The sequence below is a fragment of the Octopus sinensis genome, linkage group LG1, assembly GCF_006345805.1.
Source record: "Octopus sinensis linkage group LG1, ASM634580v1, whole genome shotgun sequence".
Classification (NCBI taxonomy): domain Eukaryota; kingdom Metazoa; phylum Mollusca; class Cephalopoda; order Octopoda; family Octopodidae; genus Octopus; species Octopus sinensis.
The window spans coordinates 14,659,069-14,672,476 of NC_042997.1; the positions used below are offsets into that span (position 1 = coordinate 14,659,069).

Sequence of the window (13,408 nt, forward strand, 5' to 3'; positions counted from 1 at the left end):
ATGGCCTCCTAAAAACTTTGGCTTTAGATGTATGTATTGGTATGTATTGCAAGAAACAGCTAGGTTTCTTTCTCTAACATTTTACATAGTTTAACTAACACAAGTTAATGTGCGAAAAAAACAAAATAGCAATTTTGGAAAATGTATCTATAAAATTGGTTTTTAAGCATCAAATGGCTATGGGGATCCACCAGAATAAAATTGTAACCAAAGATAAAAAATGGTTGAGAACCTTTGTTACAGACTATCAGCAGCAAGCAACTTGCACATGTAAGTGCTACCAGTTGAAAGCTATGCATACCAGAAACCAGCAAGTGTATGGGGTCATCAGGAGAGAATGTGTACCATTTTGGAGCTTACCACTCGATGGTATCATTGTCCTTGGCGGCAAGCTGGCAGAAACGTTAGCACGCCGGGCGAAATCCTTAGCGGCATTTCGTCTGCGTTACGTTGTGGGTTCGAATTCCGCCGATTTCGACTTTGCCTTTCATCCCTTTGGGGTCGATAAATTAAGTACCAGTTACGCACTGGGGTCGATGTAATCAACTTAATACCTATGTCTGTCCTTGTTTGTCCCCTCTGTGTTTAGCCCCTTGTGGGTAATAAAGAAATAGGTATCATTGTCCTTGCCACCCTCACTAACATGAAGCCCTGCTTGCTAGATCAATTGGTTATCAAATGTAGCTCAATAATCTTCTAGCCATTGCTCATCATCTCTTTTTAACCAAATCCAGTAGCTAATTTTTTCTACTGTAGTTTGGATATTGTTCATGGTGGTGTTTACCTAACAATAACAACAGTTGCCTCACACTGTATCCAACGATTCCTATACATCCAACTTCAATTGGGAAATGTTCTGCTTTCCAGCCTGCATTTTCACAAATTTTATATATATATATATATATACACATTTATAAAATCTAAAGAAAACAGAAAATGGAGAAGTACTGATGAACAACAATTGACTTACATCAATTATTATTCATTAATTTAATGCAAATAGACTGCATCCCATCTAACAACTGCTTCTGTTCCCAAAGTTTTATGGTATTGCCATTGATATGCATAAATATGCAAAAATATTTATATTTGGTAATAAAACCAATCTGAAACAGAGTGAAGAATAAAGAAAGAAGATGAGCATAGAAAAATGGAAACCAACTAACTTATATACATACATACATACATACATACATATACACACACACATATATATAACATGTTTCAGGAACTGAAACATGTTATAATGTATATATAAAAATTAAAAATTGTATAATACAGCAGCATTTTCGAACTTCATTTTTTACAAATATATATATATATATATATATATATGAAAGGACAGGACATTTGGAGCTTTCAATCTTCAGTCGAGAACCAGATCGTCTTTGCAGTTTTGGCCGGTTAATCTTGGGACTACTCTAATCTGGCTGGCCCCAAGGAAATCTAAGCTAAGAGTACTAGATTCTTTGGAAGAAAGCAAGCGAATGCATACAAAAACAAGGACGAAAAGAAAAAAAAACAGAGAAATGGTATACAATTACAAATAAAACAACAGGTGTCTTTTGACTAAGAACAAATTAATTAAGCTGGTGTGTATGGAAGGGAAGCTTTATGGCAGGAAGATAGATGAAAGTCATGGGAAGAAATATGAGAGATGCTGCATAGCTGGTAGTTGAACCAAGAAAGGTCAGGTTTGGCCAAACACCAGTCATGTGGAAGGAGAGGAGAGAGGTAGTGGATAGAGTGATTGAAGAATTAGGGAGGAATGAGAAAGAGACAAAAAAAAAGGGGGCAGACTGAGTTAAAGGAAAAGGGAAAGTGATGGAGTACCAAGAAATGTGAGAGGGGTGAGAGCGAGAAAAAGAAAAGTGGAAGGAACGAAGAAAGTGTGAAAGGGGCTAAAGGAAAGAATAAGAGTCATACAGAATTTAGATATTTAGATATACATGTATGTACTTACATACAGGAGACCAAAAGAGACTAAAAGTGTATGTACGGTGCTATATATATCTTTATATATAAAAGTGAAGTTGTGTGTCTGTCTCCTACGATTTAGATTCCTAACTACTCCCACATTTTGCGGTGCAGTTTAACCAAAACCGGGTATCTTATAGTCATGATTCATATCGAGCCCTTCTGGGTATTAGCGCGTGTCTACGATGAGTCTACGATTTAAAAAAAAAATTACCATCATTTTTTCACATTTTTAATGCATTTTCGCTCGGTTTATATAAGGGAAGTAACTCTCTAAAAATGTATTATTAAATCTCAGAACGTAAAAAGCTACAGTAACACACCCCCTTTGTGGTTAACCATATTGAGATGGCTATTATACTTTACATCTCTAAAAATGCTTATATAGTTATTTCCCTTACAAACCCGAGCAACGCCGGGCGATACTGCTAGTGTATATATAAAAAAATCAAAACAAAAGAAGGAACAAGAACGTAATAGGCGACAACAAAACATTCGCACAGTAGGTGATACAAAAAAGGACAGAAAAAAACAAGGACGGGACATTCGGAGCTTTCAGTCTTCAGTTGAGAAGCAGATCATCTTCGCAGTTTCGGCCAGTTAATCTCGAGACTGCTCTAGTCTGGCTGGCACCAAGGAAATCTAAGCTAAGAGTACTAGAGTCTTTGGAAATGTCCCATCCTTGTTTTTCCCTGTCCTTTTTTGTATCACCTACTGTCCGAATGTTGTATTGTTGCCTGTTATGATCCTGCTCCATTTTTTGTTTTGATTTTTTATATATACATATAGTGCCGTACATACACTTTTGGTCTTTTATATATATATATAATATATATATACTAGCAGTATCGCCCAGCGTTGCTCGGGTTTGTAAGGGAAATAACTATATAAACATTTTTAGAGAGTTATAGCCAAAAAATAGCAAAAAAATGCATTAAAAATGGAAAAAAAATTATGATAAATTTTTTTTAAAATCGTAGACTCATCGTAGACATTTTTAGAGAGTTACTTCCCTTATATAATAGCGAAAAAATGTATTAAAATGGGAAAAAAAATGATGGTAATTTTTTTTTTAATCGTAGACTCATTGTAGACGCACGCTAATACCCAGAAGGGCTCAATCTGAATCACGACTATAACCTAATTTGGTTAAACTGCACCGCAAAATGTGGGAGTAGTTAGGAATCTAAATCGTAGGAGACAGACACACAACTTCACTTTTATATATAAAGATATATATAAAATATGAATTAGAGATAAAACCACTATTATGCAACTCAAACAGTGATAGACATAAACCAATACATAAATAGCAAATAATATAACTATAATTAATCAAGTTCATCAGCATCGTTCAAGCGTGGCAGTTACTAGCATCACCCGACTGGCGTCCGTGTCGGTGACACGTAAAAACACCAACCGATCGTGGCCGTTTGCCAGCCTGCTCTGGCTCCTGTGCCAGTGGCACGTAAAAAACACCCGCTACACTCACGGAGTGGTTGGCGTTAGGAAGGACATCCAGCTGTAGAAACACTGCCAAATCAGACTAGAGCCTGCTGCAGCCTCCATGGCTTACCGGACCCCGGTTGTACCGTCCAACCCATGCTAGCATGGAAAACAGACGTTAAATGATGATCATGATGATATATATTCATATGTATTTTATATATTTATACTGTGAAATTTGATTTAATACTAAATTGAATTTTTCCTGTAAGTTTGGAGCTATACTCCCTATCATCATCATCATCATCATTTAGCGGCCGTTTTCCATGCTAGCATGGGTTGGACGGTTCAACTGGGGTCTGTGAAGCTGGAAGGCTTCATCAGGCCCAGTCAGATCTGGCAATGTTTCTACAGCTGGATGCCCTTCCTAACGCCAACCACTCCGTGAGTGTAGTGGGTGCTTTTTACGTGGGTGCACATTTACACTCCCTAATTTACAGAAAAACAAAAGACGAAGACAGGTGTATAAACAAGTAGGTGTATTAGTTTGATACTAATGTATGTATGTATGTATGTATGTATGTATGTATGTATGTATGTATGTATGTATACACAAACACATACATTCATACATATAGTTAATAACAGTTTTACTTAATTGTGGACGTAAGACAGGTCCATCGCATCAGATATTCAGAGCCAGAGTGGAGAGAATTTCTTTTAAATTATTAAAAATTTATGTAACGCTAACCAAATGTGTTGACAGCTGCTTTCATTCATTTTTTTCAATCATTTATGTGTGTGTATGTATATATATATATATATATATATTTGACTTTTTTGCAGTATGTTTGTGCAGTTCTATGGATGATGGCTACAATATCTGCCGTTTCCATTCTCTATGGCTTATACAATCTCAATAATGGGTACGCAATGACTCAAGATACAGCATCATTCTATACAACAGCCAATCGCAGTGTATGGGGCCTGTGTGTTGGATGGGTTATTTACGCATGTTGCACTGGTTATGGAGGTAAGAATTATTAGTGTTATCATTATTACCAATATTGTTGTTGTTTGATCATTTTTTTTTTATCTTACTTCCTTCTAGAGTTGATATACAATGCTGCTCTGTACACTTTTAATTTCATTTGATTTTACATCTGTGTTTTTCCATGTTAGAAGAGGTTAGACATATATATTATTGAAGCATTGTTTTACAGATGTAAACTCTTCTTGTTGTTAACCTATACCTGTTTTTTCTAGTAAAGGGGGTAAAGACCCCCTTCGGTCATGAATGACCATGGGATTGCACCTAGAAAGTTACCCTCCTAGACACAAGTCCGGGCAAGGTTGTTTATGGAAGACCAGCAGTCGCCCATGCATACCAGCCTCCCCTCTCCATGCCACCAGTGTTATCCAAGGGAAAGACAAAGGTCGATACAGCTTGGCACCAGTGACGTCGCAACTCATTTCTACAGCTGAGTGAACTGGAGCAACGTGAAATAAAGTGCCTTGCTCAAGAACACAAATGATTTCTTATACCACTTGTCTTTGAAAGTACAAAGACAAGAAGCAATTTGTCAACAGGGGAAATGACAACAACATCACCACTTGTAGCTTATCAACATTTGAAGAACTGCAAATGTAAACATACTCAGATACATGCACACATGCACATATATGTAACTCTGTGTGTGTGAGAGAGAGAGAGTTTGTATGAATACATGTAAGCATGCAACAAGCTTTTCTATCAATCAAATCTTTTCACAAGTATTTGGTCAGCCTGGGGCAGTAGCAGAAGACACTTCCCCAAGGTGCAGTGCAGTGGGACTGAACCACAAACTATGTATTGTAAAGTAAACTTCCTACCCACATAGCTCTGCTTGTGCCTGTGCTTGCCATATGTGCAGCATATTGCTTTTTATGTGTATTTTTTTTTCATTGTCTTCAGAATACTCAGCTTAATAAGTGTGGAATGTTATTTTCTATTTGTTGCATACTCATACAAATTATGATGTTGTGGTTATCTATTTATTTTTAATCATTCCCAAGGCATTATTTTATTATGGAGATTGTTTCAGATTTCACTCTTCAACATTTTCAATGCCTCTGTTTCCAAGTTTCTATATTTGGACAATTTCTCCACTTTATTCAGACATAAAAGGTTATCCATTAGAATTGATATGTCAATTAGGAGACATGATTATTCCTAATGGAATTTGACAATAATGAATGGGAAATTTACCCAGAGGTATTAACATGTCCCAAAGAATAGTCACTTCATAATTCCCAGAGATGTTTTGCTCTCTGTATTTCTATCATCTTTTTTTTTTTATATTTTCTTTTTCTGTCGATATGCCATAAAGCTGACATAGCATCTAGTCATGACTGTTTATGTCATCCTCATCATCATTGTCTTCATCATTATTATCATTATCAATATCATCGTCATCAATGTTGTTGCCATCATCATCATCATTTTCGTCATTATTATAATCATCTTTATTGTATTCATCATCATCATCGTCGTCATCATTTTAACATCAACTTTTCCAAACTTGCATGGGTCAAGTGGAAATCGTTAAGGCTGATTTTCTACAGCTTGATGCCTTTCCTGTTTCCAACCCACATCTGTTTCCAAGCAAGGTAATATTTCCTCAGGGCCATGAATGTTTACATGGAAGATTACAAATGAATGACTTCACTTGTGTAACACTGAGACTCATTCACAACCACTATGCAATGCCAAGGCAAAGAGACACATGCATGCATGCGTGCATACATACATACATACATACATACATACTCTATCTAGATTACAAGTTCAGGTTTATACTTGTAATTATTGGGGCCCTGAGATTTTAACACTGCCTAAATACCAATCTCGAGAAATTAGGCTTCTCAAAACCAGAAAGGAGAAAGCTAATTCAAAGACTAGAAATCCAATCCATCAATGGAACTGTAAAGATCTGTAAAATTTTCCAGAAGTTTATCATTTAAAGATATAAGAGCATGTCTAGATATGTAACTATATGTATGAGAATACATACATAAAACACAAATCTGCACATACATACATACATACATACATACATACATACATACATACATACATACACACAAAAATACCCTGTTGTTGGTGTTGAAATTCCAATGAAGGAACCTTGTATCTTGGTTAGAAACTGGTTCTTTTTCTATTGGAAAGAAATCTTGCAATAAGCTGAATAATGACATATATACATGCATATACATACATACATACGTGTGTGTGTATCAATCATTATTATCATCATTTAACATCTGTTTTCCATGCAGACATGGGTTGGACGGTTTGACAGGAGCTGACCAGTTGAAGGGCTGTTCAGCATTCCTGTCTGTTTTGGCATAGTTCCTATGGCTGGATACCCTTACTAATGCTATATATATATATGTATGTATGCGTGTGTGTATAGATGCATACACACACTCATATATATACATATACATACATACACAGACAGGATAGACTTCTTTCAGTTTCCATCAATAAAATTTATTCACAAGGCTTCTGGTTGACCTGAGGCTATAGAAGAAGGCACTTGCCCAAGGTACCACAATGCCAAAGTGGGGCTGAACCTGTAACCTATGCACTCCATTTAAAACAACATCATTACTGACACAGTGGTCAGTGTGTATCAGTCTCGTTATCAAAACCTTGCTCTTCTTCAAATTGGTGCCTATGTTAGAAATCTCCATATTCCATTTCCATTAAGACTGGACAGCAGACCCAATGTGATTGATTGTGTTTTCATAGCTGCAAAATATTCTATAATTACTTTTGAAATTGTGCTCGTTATGTTTTGGGAACCCCTAGTGATTAAGATCTAATTTGTCCCATGATAAAAAAAAAATAATTGTTATCGTTATCTTTTATCTTCTACTTATTTCGGTCATTTGGACTGTTGCCATGCTGGGGCTCCATGTTGAAAGGATTTTGTCACACGAATCAACACCAAGTGCTTATTTTTTTTTTTTTTCAAGTCTGGTAGTTATACTGTCAGTCTCTTTTGCTAAGTTGCAAGGCTATAAACAAACCATACTGGTTGTCAAGCAGTGGTGAAGGAAGGGACAAACACAAACAAAAAGACATATATCATCATCATCATCATCGTTTAACATCCACCTTCCTTGCTGGAATGGGTTGGACAGTTTGACAGGAGTTGGCCAAGCAGAAGACTGCACCAGTCTTCTGTGTCTGTTTTGCTGTAGTTTCTACAGTTGGGTGCCCTTCCTAACACCAACCATCCTGCAGAGTGGATTGAGTGCTTTTTTCATGGCATCAGTACGAGGGAGATCAGTTTTGATATGTGTGTATGTATATATATATATATAGTGACTCTGATAGTTCTGATAGTGACTCAACACCATACATACAAACATACACACACACACACACACACACACACACACACACACACACACACACACACACACACACACACACATACTTACATGCATGTATATACAGGCCTCCACACAATTTCCATCAGCTAAATTCACTCACAAGGCATTGGTCAGCTCAGGGTTATAGCTGGAGACTCTTGTCTGAAGTGGTGTGCAGTGGGACTGAACCTGAAATCGCATGATTGCAAAGCAAGCTTCTTATTCACACAGCCATACCAGCAGCTATAGATTTAATTTATTGCAAGAGCAATGAGCTGGTAGAATCGTTAGCACATAAGGCAAAATGTTTAATGGCATTTCTTCCAGTTTTACATACTGAGTTCAAATTCTGTTGAGGTCAACTTTCCCTCTTCATTCTCTCAAGGTCAATAAAACATGTACCAGTTAGGAACTGGTGTTGATATAACCAACTGGTCAAATTGACTTCCCAAAAATTCAAGTCATGTCCCTATAATAGAAAGAATTGTTTAATATTTTGTCATTCATTTTATGTGGTCTTGTTTGTTTTTTCATGCTTTCCCATATTGTTATCATCAATATTTAATGTTGGCTCTGATCCCACAGCTGAAACAATTTAATCACACATTTTCCTGTGTGCGTATATAGATGTGCATGTGTGTGTGTGTGTTTCCTACTAATTTATAATGGCGATTACCAACAGCTACTATTACTACTACTTAAACACTTCACTCCCTAAGGAGTGCGTGTGTTTCCTACTAATTTATAATGGTGATTACCAACAGCTACTATTACTACTACTTAAACACTTCCACTCCCTAAGGAGTATAGGCCATCAATGACAATTCTTCATTTTTCTCAACTTGAGGGAAGGCCTTCCTCTCCCAGGTTGTTGGTTTTGAATTGCTATCAATGCTTCTGTAACTTTCGTTTTTCCTAGGCAAGACGTGACCTGTGAATGAATCAAATTAACAATTCAGTAGGTGATTCTCATAAGCCATCAGAGTATTCAAGAACTTGGCAGCAAAGATGTTTTCCTTTCCAAAACATATAAGAACAAGTCAGCTTCATAAATACCATTTCTCTCTTACCTATGCAATCCTATTTTTGCCCTATGGAAAGAGGTGATCCATATTAATCTGGACTTTATTCTTTGAACTATCCAGCTTGGGTGGCCCTACCAAGAGGTTTTGCACTGCTGGCATAACTTTCAGGGACACCGAGGCATAAAAGCTACTGCCCCACACCTAGAACTTGACCTAGTGATGGATAAAGGTGGCTCATGTTTTTCAAAGAACATTTTAGCCTAACTACTGCAAAAAAACATTTTTCTATTTGTGTACAAAATCCATTTTTCATTGCAAGTTACAATACAGTTGAGAAATGGATCAGTCTGGTTACAGAGAAGAAGCAAGGAGCAAATTTCATATCTGCGCATTTTCTGATTTTCATTCAAATCGTGTGATACCCATTTGTTGAGCTTTTTTTTTATTTTCTGATTGCATGAAAATGGTTGCAGGCAGTTTTCTGGCTAGTTCTTTTGCCAGTTCATGAGTGGTTTACATGGATTTTGCTCAATGACGATCTTTAATTGGCTGTCATCAATGACAGATGGGCGTCGTCTATGCTCACAATCTTCAAGGCTCAGGTCTCCACTGCAAAATCATTTAAACCATTTTCAAGCTGACCATTCACTGCTCATTTCCTCACCAAACGTTTCGGTGATATTGCGAGCAGTTTCAACTGTTTTACGTCCTTTTTTGAAGTTGAATAGCAAAATAGCTCAAATATCACACTTTGACAGTTCCATTTCAGATGATTGTAACAACAGTGAAAATAGAAACCAGTGTTAATTTGGGCAAGTCTATGTCTGTATTATCAGACAATTTTTTTTTAAATGTTTAAAAAAAATTCAAAACACTGCAAAAATCTGGTACAAATTCTTCATGGTTGAAAACGTTGCTTACTTTTTACTCAACTTGATAGATCATCTAATAAATCTTTTAATTTAGGGAATTTGAAAATGCTTCACATTGTAAAATGTCATAACACATCGACATCCCTCTCATCACCCCCATATCTTCCCCCACTTTGTTCCTGAGAGTCAACTCACCTGTTCTTTTTGTTAAGTTTCCATACTTTTAACTGGATTAGAAATTTTTGTCTCAGTTGTTCAGAGATAGTGAACAGCTCAGAGATTATAGCACTCAGATGATTGTCTATTTCAGTTAGAGCAGTGTTTCACAACTATTTTGCTGACCTATGGAACCCTTTGATTCCTATTATATTTGGATGGACCCTCATAGCTATCTAATGCTAAAAAAAAATTTATAATTAAACATTCTTATGAATTATTTAGAAAAATTTAAATATTTTGTATTGTAGAAGAATAACCAGTTTATTGCACATAAATCTCACCAATAAAATCTTATATGGATCCCCAAGAGTCATACAGACCCCAGTTAAGAACCACTGGTTTTGAGCACAGTGCCAGCTCTGGTCAGTCCTGATAGAATTTGAACACAGAATAAAGTGAGGAATGAAACAAAATGCTGCAGACACTCAGTCTAGGTTCTTGCATACCTGATAGTAAACATATGACTTATTTATAATATTGGGTTGTCCGGAAAGTTCATGCTGATTTTTAAAGGAAAGAAAAAGGTCAATAAATACTTGCCATTACATTTTTAATCAACCAAATATGAACCATTTTGTTGCACAATGCGTCTCCATCTTTCCTTTAACTTGAAAATACCCTCTTCCCAGAATTGAGGTGGTTTCATGGCAAAGAATTCATCAAGGTATCTTTTTACATCATCCAAGGAATTGAAATTTTTACCATTTAGGCTATTCTGCAGAGACCTGAATAAGTGGAAATCCGAAGGAGCAATAACTGATGAATATGGAGGGTTGGGTAACACATCCCAGCCAAGCTGCAGCAATTTTTGTCTGGTTCCCAAAGCATCAAGTGCCGAAAATGAACTTTCTTCTCTTCCATTTTAAAGGATTACAGAATTAATACAGGTTATAGGAACATAAACCTTCTTCCACAAAAAGATAGCTTAAACTGTGCTCTAAATGGAGGTGTAGTCAAATCCTATTTTATGGACTCAACCATGTTCTAAAATAAGTCGAAAGGTAAGCTACTATAAATTGGCACGAACTTTCTGGACAACCCAATATTATCATCATTCTTGTTATTGGTATTCCTATTGTTGATTGCCAATTTTATTATTTTTTTCCTTCTTTCTTTTTTTTTATTTTGGACAAAAAAATATTTTCTATAAATAATTTCAATGGAATTATTGATTTTTTTTCTTATTTCATTTCAGGTTATGTGAACACTATCTTGTCATGGAAAGCACTCATCCCCCTCAGCCGTTTGACATATTGTGCTTATCTGGTGCATCCAATTATGATGTATTACTTTTATCTCAACCAACGCTATTCTCTCCACCTGACATATGTTTTAGCTGTGAGTACATAAATATGTTCATCTTCTCAAATAACAATAATAGCTAGGAAGATTCTGCAGGATCATTCACCAAACTAGAAGCAACAGCCAAATTTCCCTCAAACCACTCACTACCATTTAGAAAAAAGTTAAGAACTCATTGGATAATGTAATCCTAACTAAGTGGTTTTAAATTTGGGCACAGGACCAGCAGTTTTTGAGGAGAGTGGGGAAGTCAGTTGACTGGTACTTCTTTAAGGACTCCAAAAGAATGAAAGGTGAAGTTGACCTTGTCAGAATTTGAGCTCAGAACCAAAAGGCAGACAAAATACCATTAAGCATTTTGTCTGGCCTGCTAACTGTTCTACCAGCTCATTACTTTTAATTCTAACTAAATAAGATGGATTATCACAACTAGAATGATTTTGATCACTTGTTTGCTCATTTAGAGTTGATCTGAGCCGAAACAATACCAACAATAGTAAAGGTGAGCCTATTTCAGAGATTCTGTGCAGTAGCTCAAATGGCTAAAAATAGCAGATACATATTACTCATACATATTACAATCTTATTGGACACAATGCTCAGGGGCACTACAACTCATCAGAAAAGTTTAAAAGAGGGGACTGAGAGTAGATATACCAATCAAGTAAAGAAAGGCAGTAATGAAAGCTAGAAGTACATAGAATTAAACACAAAAATAGAAAAAAGTGAATATTAAGTGTCCTAAAAAATAAGGTTGAACATGCGTATTGGGAGTAGTGCAGGTGAATTTCTGGAAGCATTGAAATTTTGAAAGATGACTTGCTTCAACCATTCTGAGCATGAAAAATTTTCTAGAAGTCACGGCTGTGCTGGGGTTTTTTTTTTTTTTTTTTTTTTTTTTTTTGATTAGCATGACCATGAGTGGTAGAGGTACTGAATTTAAAGAGATGGTGAATGTTATTGTTGGAAAGATGATGGATAATATTGTGGGCTTCTACCAAGTCAGCTGCAAGCTGTTTCAGAAAAGACATTTTGAATATATATATTAGTCAATCAGATCAACTCTAGTTCTTGACTACTAGTTAGTTTATTGACTCTAGGAGGCGTAAAAGCAAAGCTGACCTTAGTGGAATTTAGATTCAGAACATAAGAATGTGTAACTAAATATCATGAGTGAATGAGGGAGCCTCAAAACCAATGGTTCTCAACCTTTTTAAAATCAGGGCCAGATTCAAAACCTGGATTTTGTTTTAGGGGCTGCACAAAAAAATAAATAAAACAAGTCAATTAAAGAAAAAATTATTATATTTATAAAAGGAAGACTGTCAGGGGCCACTGGAAAGATGCTTGAGGGCTGTATGTGGCCCTGGGAGCCATTGTAGAGAACTGCTGCTCTAGACAGTCACTTAACTTGCAAAAAATAGCAGTTAAATTTCTTCCAAATAACATGCTATAATCTAAAAAAAAAGATACATTGGGTACTATACTCTTTTACTTGTTTCAGTCATTTGACTGTGGCCATGCTGGAGCACCACCTTTAGTTGAATAAATTGACCCCAGGACTTATTCTTTCTAAAACATTAAAAGGACATACTTTTAATGTTTTATAATTTCAAACTTTCCACTGGACTCAATGTTGTAACTTGTGAATTTTATTCCCTTGTATCTTATCGTGTGAATTAATAATTGATGCTTTATATTTTGCCTGCATATTTTTATATATTATGAATATTTTAAAATATTTTTAAATACCTAAGTTTTTATCTTATATAATATCGACGTTTTTTATATCTATTTATGTGTTTATATATTTTTAAATGCCTACGTATTTTTAAATATTTTAAAATGGTTGTGTGTTTTTAAATATTAAATATTTATATACTTGTATGTTTTTAATACTAATATTATCTTGAACTTTATATTGATTTATTAATGTCGAAAGTACACATATATATTGAATATTCTATTGGATAATAGGTCATGTTCCTCTAGTTTTCCACTGGTATTGCCTCCATTCAAATTATTTATATATATATATATATATATATATATATATATATATATAAATATCTTTCTTTCAAAATATGTATATACTTATTTTTGTTTGTATTTTTCTTTTTTTTTTTCAGACATTCTTGTTCT

The 13,408-nt window shown here is 35.4% G+C and overlaps 2 protein-coding genes across 2 annotated transcripts in view; one reads left to right on the forward strand and one right to left on the reverse strand.

Annotated features, from left to right (window-relative positions):
- Positions 1–13,408, forward strand: part of LOC115218554 (nose resistant to fluoxetine protein 6-like) — a 66,470-nt gene that overhangs the window by 50,833 nt on the left and 2,229 nt on the right. Inside the window, exons 13-15 of the mRNA XM_029788454.2 lie at positions 4,270–4,456; positions 11,160–11,302; positions 13,396–13,408. The exon at positions 13,396–13,408 is cut by the window's right edge and continues 2,229 nt beyond it. Of these exons, the coding sequence (XP_029644314.1) occupies positions 4,270–4,456; positions 11,160–11,302; positions 13,396–13,408 (343 nt within the window). The remainder of the gene's footprint in view (positions 1–4,269; positions 4,457–11,159; positions 11,303–13,395) is intronic.
- LOC115214562 (solute carrier family 66 member 2-like) overlaps positions 1–13,408 on the reverse strand; it is a 221,412-nt gene that overhangs the window by 33,254 nt on the left and 174,750 nt on the right. The window lies entirely within an intron of this gene.